This window comes from Microcebus murinus, chromosome 14, assembly GCF_040939455.1.
Source record: "Microcebus murinus isolate Inina chromosome 14, M.murinus_Inina_mat1.0, whole genome shotgun sequence".
NCBI lineage: Eukaryota > Metazoa > Chordata > Mammalia > Primates > Cheirogaleidae > Microcebus > Microcebus murinus.
In genome coordinates this window covers 71,311,384-71,329,102 of record NC_134117.1, presented here as the reverse complement: position 1 = coordinate 71,329,102, position 17,719 = coordinate 71,311,384, and the positions used below count along the sequence as shown (strand labels likewise).

Sequence of the window (17,719 nt, the reverse complement as noted above, 5' to 3'; positions counted from 1 at the left end):
TAGAAGCTCCTAGAGGAAATTATGTAAGCACAGTTAAGAGAAAAATATAGTACTGCTTTGGGCCCAAAAAGATACCTGCCAATACTTAATGATGACACCTTCGCATTTCTGTGGCTCAGCTCCATCCCCTGCCTGAGACCAAGTGCCCACCGGCTCCCCTGCAGCTTACCTCTGAGGCCCAGACCCAGAGCATCCCACAGAGCAAGCTCCACCTCCAGGAGCTGGGGTGGGTTCTGAAATGCCAGGCTGCTGGCGGTAAGAGTGTGTGGCAGCACTCGCCGCCAGGCCACAGGCGCAGGCAGGAGAGTTCTGGGGCTGAAGTGAGAGGGACGCCCTTCCTGGGCCGCGTGCCTGTGTGTGTGGTGGAGAAGAGACACCTGCGCAGTGGCCAGGAACCAACAGCCCTCGGCCGACCCAATCACAAAGCCGGGGAAGCAGAGAATCAGGTGTTTTATAGGCTGGACTGAAGGGCTGTCACAGTCACAGGGGCCCTCCTTCTCTGGTGGGTACAGCCCCCCTTCCTTCTCCCCTTCCCCTTCCCCTCCTGCCTCAGGGTCAGGACCGCGTCACCTCCAGTCTTCCTGGGATTCCTTGGCCATGGAGTTGGGTGAGACCAGGCTGGAAAAGATGGCCTTTTTCGGTGCTGTCAAGGCCGTGTTCTTGATCTTATTCAGCTTGTCCCGGGCAACTTGGCATTTTCTCAGGCAGCCCGCACACAGATCCTTCTCCTCCACCAGGTATAGGTTCTCCAGCCTTTTGATGGAATCTATGAATGCTTCCGACTCCTCCGGCTTTGGAAAGGGGTTCCGCTTTGTGTTGAGCTTTTTCAGCTTGGGGAGTTTGGAGATGCTCACAGGGATGCTGCTGATCAGGTTGTCGTGGAGCCCCACCTCGTGCAGCTCCTTCAGGGCGCCCAGCGTGGTGGGCACGCTGTCCAGGTGGTTCAAGCCCAGGTTTATGGTGCGGAGGTTCTTGAGCTGGTTCAGCTCCACGGGCAGGCCGTTGGAGGTCAGCTTGTTGTTGCTGACGTTGAGGAGGAGCAGGCCGGTCATCTGGCCGATGGACTCGGGCAGCTTGTCGATGTAGTTGCTGTGCAGGTCCAGCCACCGGAGGTTCTGGAACTTGGAGATGGATTCAGGGATCTTCCTGATCAAGTTCCGGCTGAGGTCGAGCTCGTCCACATCATTGAGCCGCAGAATACACTTAGGGAAGGTGGTGATTCCCATCTTGCTCAAGTCAAGTCGTTTTCTCCCATCGAATGTGACTTTGATGCAGTTCTTGGCCACACTGAGGGTGATCTTCTTGCCCTTGGGGGCTTTCGTGCCTTTGGCCATGTTCTTTTAGCAGGGGAGTGTGTTTGAAGTACCCTTGTTGATGTTGTTCTGATGGGATGGTGATGGGTGTGAGGAAAAAGTCACATGAAACTACTTGAAGATAAACTCTGAAGGAACAGAAAAAACACCTAGTTAGGAGATGATGTAAAAAGAGAGAAAGAGGGTAGTGGGGAGGAATCAGGGTGTTGGCAAAGTAACCCAGCCAAGGATCTCCAGCCAACTGCCGCAGGGTCGGCCAGAGCGACCTTGACACCTGTCTCGCTGTGTGGTGCACACCCTCCCTGGGGAATTCCCTCGCTGTCCTGGACTTGCCATATGCCCCCACCCGGGGCCGCACATGTGTGTGTGTTGTGTGTCTGTGTGCATGTGCATGTTCTTGGATATCTGCCACTTCTCACACGCGGGCATAAATCTAGTATCTCCTTAAGTTATCACACAAGTTCCTGGGGAGGACCGCTGAGTTCTTGGAAGCAACATATGCCTGGAAATGAGGAAATCTGTGGGCATTAAGACTGACTTATTATATCCCTTTTCACCGGATAGACCCAGAGGGACTAGACAGGCCTTGGCTACTATCACCACAGAGCACCAGGAGCAGCGCAAAACAGCCTGATGCTCGCCCAGAAGCATCAGGGCGTCCCCTGTTCTCTTTGGTTCTGGAACCCTGTTTCCAACAACTCAGTGCCTCTTGCTTGGTGATTTTCTATTTTGGGACCGAGAGTCCCAAGCCAGGCAGAAGCGTGCTATTGGAAGACAGACGCTGGCGCTGGCTCGTTCCCCACAGGGCAGACCGGGAGGGTGCTCTGCAGTTCCTGTGCTCCATCTTCCAGTCCTTTATTAGGGTCCAAGTAGATATGACACAGGAACGTCCGGCAATCAAGCTGTTTGGGCCTATCATCACATGTTTTCCTCACCCAGGAATCCTCAGTATGCAAGGGAGATGTGTAGAAATGGCCTTTCTCAGGCTTATTATAAACCCACCATCACCACTCTTAGACAGAGGTCAGAGGGTCCCGGCCATTGCGAGTCCTGCTGGGTCCCAGCCTCCCGGGATGGACGGTGGTCTCCATATAAACCAGTGAAAGAATCCTTAGCTCTCAGCAGTGTCGATGTTCTTTGCACAGGCCTTGTAAGCTGGCCCTATGCTTTAGAAATTGTGGGCGTACCACATTTAAGCGTAAATGGCTGGTTACCCGAGACAGCACATGTTCATCTGTATGGAAGTTTCTATATCATTCAGCTCTTAGGATCCAGATAAGATAAAGCAACTTAAAAAAGAAAGCAGGTTTTCCAGTTCTTTTTTTTTTTTTTTGAGACAGAGTCTCACTTTGTTGTCCAGGCTAGAGTGAGTGCCGTGGCATCAGCCTAGCTCACAGCAACCTCAAACTCCTGGGCTTGAGTGATCCTTCTGCCTCAGCCTCCCGAGTAGCTGGGACTACAGGCATGCGCCACCATGCCCGGCTAATTTTTTTTTATATATATATCAGTTGGCCAATTAATTTCTTTCTATTTATAGTAGAGACGGGGTCTCGCTCTTGCTCAGGCTGGTTTTGAACTCCTGACCTTGAGCAATCCGCCCGCCTCGGCCTCCCAAGAGCTAGGATTACAGGCGTGAGCCACAGCGCCCGGCCGGTTTTCCAGTTCTTGCTGAGATGGAGTAAGCACACCCTGCCCTGCCTCACCCTGAAAGCAACTAAAGACCTTAGGCAGGTGTGTAGAGGAGCACCCCAGGATCTGCAGACAAATGGCATCAGGCAGGTCGGAGAAGAAATCCATAACCCAAAGTAACAGCACTCTGGCTGCATGTTTCCCGAATGTCCCTCCTCCCCTCAGCCGTGCCCCTTGGCCTGGACTCAAAGACAGCCCAGAACACAAACCTTTCACCAGGTAAGGACAGAGAGATTTCTGATTCCTAACAAGAGCCTCTCTTCTTGGTCCAAGAGCAGAAAGGATCAGAGAGAGTGAGGGGATCTGGGTCGTGCTCTGTTTGCTCCCCTCCTCTCCTGCCTCAGTCCTGGCAGCCCTGCGTCCGGGGGTCACCAGGCAGGCACCTAGCAGCCTAAGGAGGAACCGTCTTCTCTGACCAAACTGTGGTGCTGAGCGCCTGAGGTCTGGTTGCTTTGTTTCCTCCGCCTTACTGGCACTAGGCCCTAGAGGCAGAACAGTGGCAAGAAGTGTGCTGTAGCCCTACAAAACAAAATCCCGGCACTTCAGCCAAGAGACCAAGGAAAGGGGGAGGGCAGAGGTACTTCTGGGAGCCAAAGTGTCAGGGAGATTACAAAGAGGAGGGAGTTCAGAAAAACTGATTCACAAAGTTGTATATGAACTGTGGACTTGCCCTGAACCACTTTTACTTTGATGGGCTTTTAAAAAGGCCTGATTTAAGGAAAACACTGTATATAGTCATGCACTGCATAATGACATTTTTTTTTGGTCAACAATGGACTGCATATATGACGGTGGTCCCATAAAATTACAGTACTATATTTTTACCGTATCTTTTCTATGTTTACACACACATGTTACCATTGCCTGCAGTACTCAGCACTGTAGCATGCTGTGCAGGCTAATAGCCAAGGAGCAATAGGCTGTCCCATGTGGCCTAGGTGTGTAGTGGACCACCTCCTCTAGGTCTGTGTAAGCACTCTAGGACGTTTGCATAACGATGAAATTGCCTAGTGACACATTTCTCAGAATGCAACCCTGTCATTAAGCGAAGCATATCTGTATGTGCATGTGTGTGTGTCTATATCTAAGCCTGTATTTATATCTCAGAAGGAGTGGAAAAAGTTGTGCAGAAAAATATTTGAAGGAAAAACGGCTGAACATTTTCAAAAGTTGGTGGAAAACATAAAAATTACAATTGCAAGGAGCTCAGCAAATTCCAAATAGGATAAATGAACTCAAATAAATTCATATGCAGACACATAACCTCACTACTTAAAATTAAAGAAGAAACTTGAAACCTGCCGGAAAAGAATAACGCGTCGCCCTCAGGGGAACAGCGAAGGGACGATACAGGTTTCTCATCAGAAACCATGGAGGCTGGAGGTACTGAAAAATAGTTTTTAAAGTGCTGAAAGAAAAGAATGTCAGCCCAGACAGTGAAAGTGGAAAAGTAAAGATATTCTCAAATGAATTAAAAATAAAAGGTTTGGCCACTAGCTGAGCTGCTCTAAAAGAAATGCCAGAGGTAGTTGTTCAGATGGAAAGGTGAGCCTCACTAAAGAGAAACTTGGAGCTTTGGGGATCAAGGAAGAGCAGTGGACATGGCAAATATCTGGGTAAATATAACAGACTATTCCTTCCCTCTTAAGACTTTTAAAACATATATGTGGTTGAAAGCAAAAATTAAAACACTACCTGATGGGGTTGTCAAAGTATATAGATGTAATACGTATGACAACTACAACATAACGGGGGAAGTTAATGTAAGGTTTATACATTTCTTTTGAAGTAGTGAAATCTTAGTTCTAAGTACACTGCGAAAAGTTAAGAATGTGTATTTTAATCCCCAGAACAGTCACTGAGACAAATACAAAAAGATATAGCAATTAGTAAAAAATGATATATATACACACATATTGTTTCATTTATATACATATAAATGAAAACGAAACAGTTTAAAAATTCAAATAACACAAAAGAAGGCAGGAAAAGGAAAATAGAGGGAGCAAAAAAAAAATAACTATTAAAGTGGTACACCTAATTCATTACAATACTTACATTAAATAAAAGTGACCTAAACACACCAATTAAAAGATGCAATTATCAGCATGAATTGCAAAAGAAAAAGAAACAATTACATGTTATCTATAAAAAATGCATTTTAAATAAAGAAAAGCAAGTTAAATTAAGAGAATGGAAATAGATATACCATATAAACACTAAAGGAAGTTTAGAGCGACTTTATTAATATCAGACAAAGCATACTTCAGAGCAAGAAAATTTACCTCATAATAAGAAATCATAGAAGCCTTTTGCTGAATAAAAGAAGGCAATCTTGCAAGGCCCCTCAATGATTCCATTTATATGACGTTCTGGAAAAGCCTTAGTGATAGGTACAGAAGACAGATTTGTCGTAGGGGGCTTTGGAGTAGGGGAAATGTTTGACCATGAGGGAGTGGCACGAGAGAGTTTTCCGGGCAGTGGTACTGCCTGTACCCTGACTGTGATGGTGGCACATGAATCTGTACATCTTTTAAAGCTCCAAGAACCATGCAAAAGTGGGGCAGTATTAATGTAGACAAATTGAAAAGTAATTTTTAAAAAACTTTAAACAATGGTGGGGCTCCATATTCTATTTCTGTCGCTTTCACTGTGGCTGCTTGCTCAGCCACACCGGAAGTCTGCCTTTGTTATGCCCCACACAGCCCAGTTCTGCCCCTTGAAGGGCATCCAGATGTGTGCTGTCTGGGCACGGTTGTGGCCTGGTGTGTGGCTGCCGAGTGTGAGCACCAGGGGGTGCTGTGCAGACCTCAGGGCACAGCAGTTGCTAGCTGGCACGTCACAAAGACAATCTACTGCACTCGAGTTAAAATCTTCACTAAAAAAAGATGAACTGAGATCAGAGAAGCCTACACTCTGATCTTATGCTTATCAATGTCTTCTCCCCATGGTAGGGTTGCCAAATTCAGCAAACAAAATCACAGGATCCCCTGTTAATTTGAGCTTCAGATAAATAACAGATAGTTTTTGTGTACATATGTATCCCAAATATGCGTAGTCCTATATTTTATTTGGTGACCCTAGCCCATGGGCCTGGGTTTATAAATAGTAAGTAAAGTTTCCTTTCCCCATGGTCCTTATTAGTCCTTTGGGACTGATTTCAGCCAAGTCCACGTGCCCATTCATGTATTCATTCATTTGTTCACTCACTGTATAAGTGTATTGAGTGCCTACTGACCATCAAACCTCTGAGCAACACAGGCAAACACTGAACAGGCTCAGTCCCCAAGACCAAATAGCCAAAATCTGGACCATCACCAATTCTGGCCACCAGATTCCCCTGAGCACCCAAAACCTGAGCTGCCTTTTGGTTTTTTCTTCTGTTTAAGATAAAATTCACCCAGCATGGGTTAGAGGGGTCCTGGGCAGGAAGGGGTGCTTCCAGCAGGATGGAAATCCAGCCAGCTGGGCCCCGCCGAGCCCGCTCCCGACAGCCCCCCACCCTGTGAGGAGGAGCCTGGCGGCTCTGATGGACGGTGAGGGGCAGCGTGAGCTGGCTGCAGAGCATGTCTCCATTAGGGAGCCTCGCTCCAATGGGCCCTTTGGCTCTGAGCTTGCCCATTAATCACCCCAAGGTAAAGCAGGGCTGGCTGAGAAAATGCATTTCTCCTACTCTCCAGCGAGTCTGGGTCCCCAGACAGCCCCGGCCAAATGGAGCATGGGAGCCCCCACCCCTTCATGTTCTCTGCAGTGCCCTGCCCTGGCTGGCACCCTCGTTCTCAGTTTCGGAAGGCAGAGAGTGTCATGTTGCTCAGGGTCCATCCCGACCTCCTGAGCTGCCAGGTACCACGAGAAGCAGACCAATGCCAGGACCCGCTTCTCAGAGCGCCCCCCAAAACTGGGGACATCCGTTTTGTTATCCAACTCCATATAGCTAGCATCCTGCCCAGGGGGGCCAGCCCACTGAGTATGAGAGTAAATGTTGAACTCATTTCAACATTGAACTCATTGAACTCATTGAACACATTTCAACATGAACTCATTTCAACACTCAAAAGTGTAAACTCAGTGATCTTTTGCTACAACTCTTTTGTGGATTGTGCTTTTGCCTAACTCAAAGTTATGAACATTTCCTCTATTTTTCCCAAAAGTTTTATAGTTTTGTATTTTACATTCATATTTATACTTTACTAAAACTGGTTAGATGGCCTATTATTATCAATTCACAGAATTCCTCGAATATCAGCGTGGGACCAGCCCACACAAAGGAAGCTGGCAATTACAGGGAGGAAGAGATGTAAATGGATAAACAGACTCATGGCTGGTCAGATTCGTGGATGGATGAATAGATAGATATATGGGTAATAGAATTCATTTTCCATGAACAGCCTAGAAGCCCAAATATGAGAGGTTCCTAAATGTACTGTGTTTTTTTGTCATCTACAATTGATTCTTATGCTTTAGAAGAAGTGGACCAGTTGGTTTGACTTTAATTTCTAATTATTTTTTTAGTCTATTTAGTCATTGTGAATCAAACAGCATGATGGGACACCCCATGGATATCTAAATTAAAAAAGTAATGGCAACCTATATTTTAACACCATCAAAAATACTTGCAAGCGTTTCCAGTTGTAAGATCCTTATCATCACCATTACACTAGAACTTATCTGGTGCTTCACACTCCTGTGTCTTTGACTATGTTTTTAAATAAGACTGACTTCATTTCTACATATCTGATACCTCTGAATAGTTTGCTCACGCGATCTCACAATAATTATTTCACTCTTTTAACTGATACTGAATTGGAACACAGGAAAGACACATAGCAGAGCTGAAAGCTCCAAAGTTGTTGCCATTTCACAGCCAGTCCTTGGGACTAACTTCATAGGAAGTTCATGCCACGTGGATGAGAGATATCTTCTGCTTGTGGGGCATCTCTTCAGAGGAATGATGCAAACTTCCCTCTGCAGTTCACTCATTCAAAAGTGATTGCATTTGTTCTCCCGACCCTCACATTTACCAGGCATATAACGGGCCGGCTCACCTTGCGGTGACTTCCCATGTGGCTTCTGCTCGTCTGTTCCTTGTGTCCTCTACCCCTTCCCAAAAGCCTAGGGCATCGCTGTGGGTCCCCTCTGTGGAGTGAGTATTTGGAGCGTCTCGCTGGGCCTCTGAAATTAGCACTCATTTTTTACTTAAGTGTGGTCGGTGCTGGGAAAAAGAATTGCCGTTTGTTCCCCGGCCAGGGACTGGGTTCTGTGCTGCTCGTTTTGGAGTGTTATCCGGATTCCGGAGTATAGACCCACTGGGGTATAAACATGAAGGGCTTTTAGTTTACCACTAGCTGCCCCCAGCTGTATTTTGTCGAGCCCTCCTTTCCCGTGGGCAGAAGGGCAGATTGCTGGGAAGGGGACAGGCTGGCAGCAGCCATTTCTGTGGCACTCACAGCAATAGCTCCACCGACGTCCTGGCAGAGCAGATGAGAGCCGGGGGGCAGGCGAGAGATGCAGACAGCAGGGATGGCGCCTTCCAGGACCCCACGGTTTGGGGCATTTTCTGACATCAATTTTGGAAATGCCACCAAATGTCCAGAGCCCTTCACCATTGTTCACTCAGGTGGCATGTTCTGAAGTAATTGCCACACACGTGCTGCTGAGCCCTTCATATATCTCTAATCTCCAGAGCAACTATGCAACGTGGCAACCCTATTTTTAAAATAAGAGAATTGAGACTCAGGGACAAAGCACAGCCAAAGCCAAACGGAGATGTGCCTGACACATAAGCTGGTACAGGACCCTTACACTCCACTTGCTCCCTGTGCTCCGGCAGCCAGATCCGCCTGGTCCTGGGAGCACACGGCTGCCCGACTCCAAGCAGAGGAAGCCATCCTGGAATCCTGCCACTCCACACGTCCACTTCAGCAACAGAAAGTTAAGGCTGCTGGCTCCCTGCTTCCCCAAGAAGGGGTGTTCCTATTTACAAGGAGTGTCACAGAGTCCCCGGACTCTGGGTGACCAGACACTCGCTCAGGTCCATTCTAACTTGGCATCGGTTGGCCTGGGAATGGCATCGGCACTGCCAGGCAGGCCGTGTAAAGGGGAATGAAAGGCGTGCTCCCCTGCGGAAGCAGCGGCCAACTCAGGGGAGGGGGAAGGAGGCGAAATCTTTGGCCAGAGCCCCACAGGGGTCAGTGATGCGGGTATCACACTGACCTGCTGGAGGGCAGGAACACAGGCAAATAGAGGTCGCTGAGAAAACCATTCCAGCTTGCCCCTTGACTGTCCACTCCACTGCCCAGGAGCCAATATGTAGGATGCTCATTTTCATAGTACACCGTATATGTGTATGTATATATCCAAGTACATATAGTATGAATTTGAGTATGAATTTTAACAGCATTAATGGGGTCATTTAACTGTAAGAACGTGGCAATTGACAATGAGAGAGAGAGAGTTCATGGGGCACACGCAATGCCACAAGCCAGTTCACTTGATAGGCATGTCCCCAAGTGGGCAGTGACAGAGACAGGGATCTGTTGTTGCTCAGCCTCTCCATGGCGTCCTGCCATGCTGAGTGTGAGTCAAAAGTGCAAGGGTCTTTCACCCAGCCTCTCCCGGGAATGGTAGCTAACTTCGCTCCCTGGCCCTCTGCGAAGCAGCAGCGACCTCTTCTGCCCGGGAGGCCTGCTGGCTGGCGTGGCCCTGGGAGGCTGTGTGCAGAACGCCAAAAGTTTTCTGCCACTTGAGCTCACTTGGAACTCTAACGGCTGTGAGGTGCACCTCCACCCTTCTCAAACGGTAGGGAGCCGTCTCGCAAGCCCGCCCCCCATCTTAGACCAGCCCTCGGAGGTGCGTCAGGCCTTTGCGGCACAAAGGGGCCTCTCCTTTGCCATTTCTTTCAGTCCCCACGACCCTCTTCTGGGGTAGGAGTGTCCCTCTGGTCCCACAGGTGAGGGGGCCACGTGGTGGGGCGAGGTGCGAGTGGTTTGTCCAAGCTCACAGAGCTGCCCTATCCAGGACTTCTGGGAGTGAATCTTCTCCCATTACATCAGAACTCCCCCCACGCCTGTAAAGCAGCAAACAGAATGCCTATATAAAAATTTTCAGGCCAGGCGTAGTGGCTCACGCCTGTAACTCTAGCACTCTGGGAGGCGGAGGCAGGCGGATCGCTCGAGGTCAGGAGTTCGAAACCAGCCTGAGCAAGAGTGAGACCCCCATCTCTACTAAAAATAGAAAGAAATTAATTGACCAACTAATATATAGAGAAAAATCAGCTGGGCATGGTGGTGCATGCCTGTAGTCCCAGCTACTCGGGAGCCTGAGGCAGGAGGATTGCTTGAGCCCAGGAGTTTGAGGTTGCTGTGAGCTAGGCTAATGCCATGGCACTCTAGCCTGGGCAACAGAGCGAGGGGAAAAAAAAAATTTCAGCTTCACTGCATTTGGCAATTATCTGGTTAATTTGATCAACACAGCTCTGAGTACCTTACTGGGATATTATACATTTATAGCTTTGTCTGCCCCAAATATTATTTACTCCTCTGTCCTTAGCACCAGTATAGCCCTGCACATGTGCTGCCTGGGAAGCCATTAGCTGTCAAACTGCCCCTTAGCCCCTGGCGAATAATAAGAATTCAACTTTTATTTGGAGCAAAAGTTCCCAGGGGATCACATGACCCAATAACAAAAGATTATGATTTCTTATTGGTTTAATAGCATCTATTTTGTAATTCTGAATGTACTCTGTTTTAATTGGATTTGTTAAAGGAACAAAAGGGAATAGGTGCCTTACAATTAAAATAAAATATTAAGATTGCTACTTTAACAGACTAGAACTGCCTTGTTCATATGGTTGAAACACACAAACCAAGCTCAATACACACAAAAGCCAAAGAAGCAAAGAGCCAAAGGTGGACCCAGAAGCCTGAAACCCCATGGGGTGACTGTCGCTTGTGCTACAGACGACTTGTTTTCAGTGCCAGTATGCCAGACAGCCGTTGTCCACTTTCTCCGTGCAGATGAGCGGACTGCGGCACAGAGGAGCCGCAGCGGTGCGGGGTGCAGCGCTCGGCCCGCCGGCCGGTCGCCCACTCCCCGCGCACCTTCCCACCACAGTCTCCCGCTCCCTCCTTTGTAAAGAGGGCGATAGAAGTGGCCATCTGCTCACATCTCAGCTTTTATTGTTTGCAGAGGATTTACACCGGCTGAAATGCTCCTTGGGTGTTTGTTTGGTTTGGTTTTTCTGCTGGATTTGCTCTCTCCTAAAATGAGAGTGTCACAAGAAACACAAAGGCGCCTGCTGTCCTCACTGCCTGTCTCGACCTGACCCATGGGTGTATATGTGGGTCGGGCAAAGAGAACACTCAAGAGCAGGCCGAACTTCTAGTGGGCCCTGGCACCTTCCATATATTTTCCCTCCTTTTGTCAAGCACTAACTCTGCAAGCTCTTCGCGTGCCCGTCTTATCTAATCCCACCACTCCGCCGAGCAGACTAGACGGCGAGGCCCCTGACAAGTCACAGCTCCTCGAGCACAGCCGGCGTCTGCCTGGTTCCCTTTCCTGGGACTTAACTGCCTTTTGGCTTTTCCATGCCAGTTTGACTTCACAGAGTCCGGCGGCAGTTTTGGTTCTCTGAGCCACCAGGGAAGCTCGACCCATCCCGTTCTCAGACGCTGCGGGGGCTGAGCTAGGCCCTGTGAGAACTTTCATCCAAGCCAGGTCAAGCCCCATCCACAAGGCTCATCCCTCCCTGCCCTGTGTGTTATCAGATCCAGCTCCAGGGGTTGAGCTGAGTTTCACTGGGGCTGGCAGAGAGCTCGAAACTGAAAATTGGCAGCGAACGGCCTCAGGCCTCGGCAATGAGCTGAGAGGTGGCCATGGGGCTCGTGGCCGTGGCCGGGGAGCCTGTCTCGCCCATGTGGAGGATGGGCGTGGCTCAGCTGCACACTTGGTGTTCTCTGGGTTCAGGGGACCTGGAAACGCCACTTAGCTTTCACTCTCATCACTCAGCTGACAGGAAGGGAGAAAGGCACGAAGTCCCCCTCGGCACGGGGCAGCAGTGGGAGAGACCCTGGGAGGCCCAAAAGGAAGCTGGAGCCACCAACATCAGGCACAGAAAACTGGTCTCTAGACAACTGGGGGCACCGAGCGGCTCTGCAGGCGGATAGTGGCTGTCTCTGCACCTCCCTTCTCCCCTGCAGTGATGAGAGTGAAAGCTAAGTGGCGTTTCCAGGTCCCCTGAACCCAGAGAACACCAAGTGTGCAGCTGAGCCACGCCCATCCTCCACATGGGCGAGACAGGCTCCCCTGCTGCGAGCACCATGGCCACCTCTCAGCTCATTGCCAAGGCCGTTTGCTGCCAATTTTCAGTTTTGAAAATTGAAGCTCAAACCCAGAAGGCACGTGAGTCACCCCAGCTTGAGGGCCAGTCACAGCTCTGTTCCTCCCTAGATGTGTGGCTTTGCACAAGTGCCTTAACCTCACTGGGCCCGTTTCATTGCCCAGGAGTGTTACTTCATACTTGGTTCGTATAGCCTCTGTGCAGTTCATAAATGTATTGAGAACCTAGTATGTGCCAGACCCTTTGCAAAGCAATGAAATTAGGTTCCTGCCTTCAGACTGTGTATATGGATTATTCATATATACCCACTACAGGCCAGGCATTTTACAGACATTATAAGTGACTCTTATGATGATGGATTGAGTTTTATCTCCACTAGACAGATATAGCATCTGAGGCTCAGAGAGGTCAAGCAACTTGTGCAAAGTCACAACTACTAAGTAGAGGGCCTGCCTTTTCCCGCTATACCAGCCATGGAAATAGGGACTTGAGGAGTATGTTCCAGTGTGTTCCATGAAGTCCCTCCTTTTGCAAGGCCCAGCTTAGCCTAGGACTTAACCACTTGAGAGTGGGTTCCAGTGTTCAGGATAACTTGCAGAAGGAGTTTACCACCAGACTTCTCAAAAGACAGATTGTTATCCAAACCCCACTGCAGCTAGCAGTAATCAGGTTTGGGCTGCTGAAGTGACTGCGTTCATGGGCTCAACTCTGCTGAATGAACAAGCATTCTCATTTCAGTTTCCTTAAAGGGGCGACTGGTTGGGCGAAGGCAAGCAGCTCACAACTGGTCTCCGCCTGCTTATAGAGCAGCAAGACTGTTCCAGGAGACCCAGACCCTGGAGGGAGAATCCAGCAGGATCCCAAAGCCCTGCTGACTCACACACCTCCTTTCTCAAGCTCGCCCACGGCCCATGGCACGGAAGGACTCTCCACTGTGCCCCCAGCTAGCCGCCCTTCCTGGCTGGGGCTCAAGGCAGCTTCCTCCTTCCCTAAATAACACATTCGCTCATGTCTAGGGTTTGCAAATAAAGCATACTGGGAGAACAGGCATTTCCAAAGTTGCTTACTCAAAGGAGGGGAGGGAAAAAATTAGAGTTTGAAGCTATCGTAGTTTGGCAAAGTTAAATTAATAAATGCAGGACCAGAGCAAAACTTACCCTGTTAGTCCCTGTTTCCACTCCTCAACTGTGAAACTTTGTCACCAGGCAACAAAGGACTAGGGATCAATTAGCATAATCCTGAAGCCAGCCTAGGAAGTGAAAGGGCGCAGGCGCAGGGGAGAAGGTCTCCAGGGCGCAGGTGCAGGTCAGGCCCCGCCTGGCCCCCACAGACCCACGCCCAGGCCAGAACCTGCAATTCCTGCAGCTGTGCTTTGTCTCTTGGTTCACCCAGAGGATTAGAGGATGGGAGGAAGCTGGCTTTCCAGGGAACCGCCCACAGAGGGAAGAAGCCACGCCTTTCCCTTTGAAGGGACACATATTTTACTTCAGTGGCATTCAGTTCCATGAAATATCACTCCACTTCCTTCAAATTTGTCCAAATATGTTTCTGCTCTTTGGTTTCTGAGAGCAGTGTCTTTTATATATTTATTTATTTGAATTTGATTATCTCTTGCTGTTTTGTTTCTCTTTGCACCCTTTTTACACTATTAAATCAGGGTAACTATAATAGTCATAAAATCGTACAACTCTGCAGTCACTTTTTTCCTCAATTTATTGTATGTCATTAAATGCTGATGTGTAGTTTCCAAAATCTACACTGCGAAAGAATGCACAATACTGAGTCTCCTGGACTTTGCTTTTACTATTGTTTCCAATTTGGCACTTTCGTGAATAAGGCTGCAATGAATATATTTGTACATTTATGGTCTTTTTCTCAGTGTTTTTTCCTTACAATAAATTTCCAGAAATTGCTAAAATGAGTGAAACAAGCTAAGTGTTAAAATTATTATGCAAAGGATAAAACATGGTAGAAAAATACCTATGCAGAGATAAAAATGCTTTAAATTTCTCTACCGAGATATGAATTAGAAAATAAATACAATAATTGTCAAATAAATAAAGTAAATAATTTTAAACTCAAAATTAATCTAAGCAAAAAAAGTTTGGAAAGTACAGAAAAGCAAAATGAAATAACTTCAATTTAGAAATAAAAATAAGATAAATCATTAAGGGAGAATTAATTAACTATAAAAGTTTGAATACATGAACACCACCAGTATTTTATGTTTTGAGTCCAAAAATAAAATAAAATACATTATTTAGATAGTAAATGGATTGAAATGAATTAGCGAACGAAGATAACTAGAAAATTAAAAATTTCCCAAAACTTCAGTACCCAGAATATTTCTAATAAAAATGTATATAAAAATACATCATTTAAATTAGTAAATAATGTAAAATCATGAAACACATAAGCAAAATAAAATTAAAGAAGAAAAAACTACAAGAAGATAAATACACTTTAAAATGTAGATAAGTAAAACCTTACAAAAATTAAAACCACTGTGATTTTGGCATCTAAAGGTAACTTCATATTGCATAAACTTCCAGACTTTTAATACTTCTATAGCTTGATGTTATGGCATGGTTTTGCACTAATAATGTAGTAAATTTATGAATGCTCATTTTTTAACTAAAGGCCTCCAAATATATATCAAATACTAGTTTGTCAGGTGGCTGCTTTTAATGTGATCAGGATGAAGATTTTGTTGTTTGTCTACATTTGCTTTCTTTTCCCCTGCAGAGGAAAGAGCCTGGTGTCCAGGTCAGGAGCCTGGTGTCCAGGTCAGGGCCCCGGGCAGGCGCTCTCAACAGCCCGGCACTTCAGGTCTTATGGGCACCTGCTTGGGCCAGGCCTGGAGGTGGGCGCCCTTTCATCCCTGCCCCTGCCTCCGTTCCCTCATCTGTAATCGAGGCAACGGCTACGTCACTGGGTCTTTGTAAAAATTAGACAACAGGTAAAAGTCTTTGCAATCTGTATTGGGCTAGACAGTTATTAAGTGTTATTATTATTGCGTCTAGAACTGTGTGCAAGATTTCTACAGGTTAGGGAAATAAAGAAAGGAAGTTATAGAAAGGGTCACTACCCTGTTAGCCCAAGGGGATGTCTCTGGCTTAAAGAATGTCTGTCTCCTCGTGCATGTCTATGGACTGTTACCTAGACCGGGAAACCAGACTGTAGGCTAAACCACATTTACTTCTGAGAGGAAAGGAATGGGGAGTGTGTTTGGCTTCTCACTGGCAGGCCAAACTGGCAGGCCTGCTCATGCCACACGCTGTTCCCTGGCATCGCCAAGCTCACGTGCTTTCTGCTCTGGAGCCCCCGGAGAAAGGCTGTGCAAAGTATGGTTGCCCTATCCTGAGAAATAGTCCAAATCCTGTAGCAGGCATGTGTTCCAGTTTGCCAAGATTGGTGAATTTTCCTCTTATTGTGATTGTGTTTTTCTGAGACCTCTTAGCTCAAAAATCAAACCCCTCAGTTACTCACTAACCTGAATGAAACCCCTCAGTTACTAGCTGGTTTCACCATGTTCTCATAACTGTTTTGCAAATAGGCAACACAATGCAAGAGAATTTGGATGGGCAGTGGGATTTTGAGAAGTGTCTGCTTTAGCTCAGGGGCCCAGGTTAGCCCGGGGGCCCTCCTTAGACATCTGCCAGTTTAGGGTTTAGACCTAGCCTCCTGGTCCCAGAGGTGAGGAAGAGGATGGGCACAGACCTTCAGACTCCTTCCTGGACTGAGTGGGTGTAGCTTCCATCCAGATGGGTCTCTCAGCAGAGACCCTTTGTTCTGCGGGCTAATCCCTAGAGCTGAAGGCCCAGCTCTAGGCTCCTCTGCCAGCCCATCTAGGGGAGGCGGGAGCTCCTGGGAGGTGCCTTTAGCTCCCTCCACGTGGCCCACTCGGGGTTCTGGCTTCAGGGTGGAGTGGAGCTGGTTGGGCAGAGGGGCAGTGACACTATGGAGCTTGGGGTGGGGAAGGCCCCAGGGCCCCGGGCAGTGGCACCTAAGCTTATAAAGCACATCTAGGGAATGAAGGACACAGATTTGCTTGAAGCTCTGACTCGAGAGGGGAGGGGAGGCATGGGCAATATATATAACCTTAACATTTGTACCCCCATAATATGCTGAAATTTTAAAAAATGGGAAAAAAATGAAGCAGCGTGGGCAAAACTTACCCCTCAAAATAAGGGAGAATTTGAACCAAGTCTAGCTGCTGACCATGCAAGTTTGGATTTGGAGATAACCTTCCACCTTTGGAAGTAATCTGGCAGAGGCTGGTCACCTGCTCTGGGCGGCGAGGGCTGGCGGGTCGACGCGATGTCCTCTGTGGGCTCACGCATGCTAGCCCAGTGTGGGCGGGCTGGGTACCCTCCCATGTCCTCGCTGGCTTCCTCTGCATTCTGTTCTTCTCCAGTCAGCTCCCAGTTGCCCAGGAGCCCGGACTCCTGCCCTGGAGCTCAGTGCAGACCCCAGCAAGCCATGAGGAACTCCTCACAGCTGTCACCTGCTGGGCTAATGAGCAGGTGATCCCATTTATAGGTTGCACATTATTCTGAGACAAACCAGGAGGGGCCGGGCAAAGCCAAGCAGGTCTTGTCCAGAAGCAGGTCCCCACTCTGCTGCCACACTCTTCTTCTTCCCGGAGTGGAAGAGATCCACCCTGCTCTTGCATAGCACCAACACCCACCAGAACCAGCCTTTTCCAGACCCGTGGGTGCACTAGCTCTTCCCACGCTCCTGCGTGGCAGGTGAGGTCAGCATGTTGCAAAGAGGAGATCACAGTCAGAGAGGGTTGGGGTCTTGCCTAGGGCTCCCCCGTTAAGGGGTGGAGGTAGAATTTGGATCCAGGTATCCTTGACTCCAAAACCAGAGCTCTTTCCCATACTGCCTCCTCTAGACTCCTCTAGGCTTCAGAAAGCCAAGAGTCACCTCTAGCATCTCGTTTAATCTAAACTTTGCACGATAATGGTAGGTGATGCAAGATGCAGTTCACTAACTCTTAAGGAAACACTTTCAAGTAATCACCAGATATGTACAATATTCATACAGACCATTTCTAGAGTTCTGTAATTGCCTTCAGATTAATATAATTTTAAAAGAATATTTAAATATTTTAAAAATAGAACTCACCTTTGGTTAGGTGTCTGGGCACTGCTGGAAGGTGCTGGCGCCTTTTCTGATGGTGCCAGGAATGATGGATCTTCCTTGGAGCTCATAGCTGATGAAATGAAGAAGGGGCTGGTGAATACCTTTCTCTTCTGCACACCATTCCGCCTGATGGCAACATCACAAATGACCACAGGCAAAATTCTAGAACCCGTCCCGAAAGGGAGGGTGGCAGAAGCTGTATATCATTTCCTGGACCCTAACGGCATAT

General features: G+C 47.9%; 2 protein-coding genes across 5 annotated transcripts in view; one reads left to right on the top strand and one right to left on the bottom strand.

The window, feature by feature from the left end:
• LOC142875570 (WD repeat- and FYVE domain-containing protein 4-like) overlaps positions 1-17,719 on the top strand; it is a 303,723-nt gene that overhangs the window by 236,708 nt on the left and 49,296 nt on the right. The window lies entirely within an intron of this gene.
• Positions 434-17,580, bottom strand: LOC105860095 (leucine-rich repeat-containing protein 18). Of its 2 annotated transcripts, none has more exons than XM_012744554.3 (2): positions 17,473-17,580; positions 434-1,441 (listed from the first exon to the last, which is right to left on the bottom strand). In XM_012744554.3, exon 2 carries the CDS (start codon positions 1,332-1,334, stop codon positions 567-569), a length of 768 nt encoding a protein of 255 aa, XP_012600008.1. In that variant the 5' UTR covers positions 1,335-1,441; positions 17,473-17,580; the 3' UTR covers positions 434-566. The 2 variants fall into 2 exon arrangements, with proteins under 2 accessions (XP_012600008.1, XP_075866344.1); XM_076010229.1 differs by lacking the exon at positions 17,473-17,580 and adding an exon at positions 13,497-13,577.

Excerpts from the sequence above, each read along its gene's own strand:
- LOC105860095 (XM_012744554.3), bottom strand. The coding sequence starts at position 1,334 with ATGGCCAAAGGCACGAAAGCCCCCAAGGGCAAGAAGATCACCCTCAGT.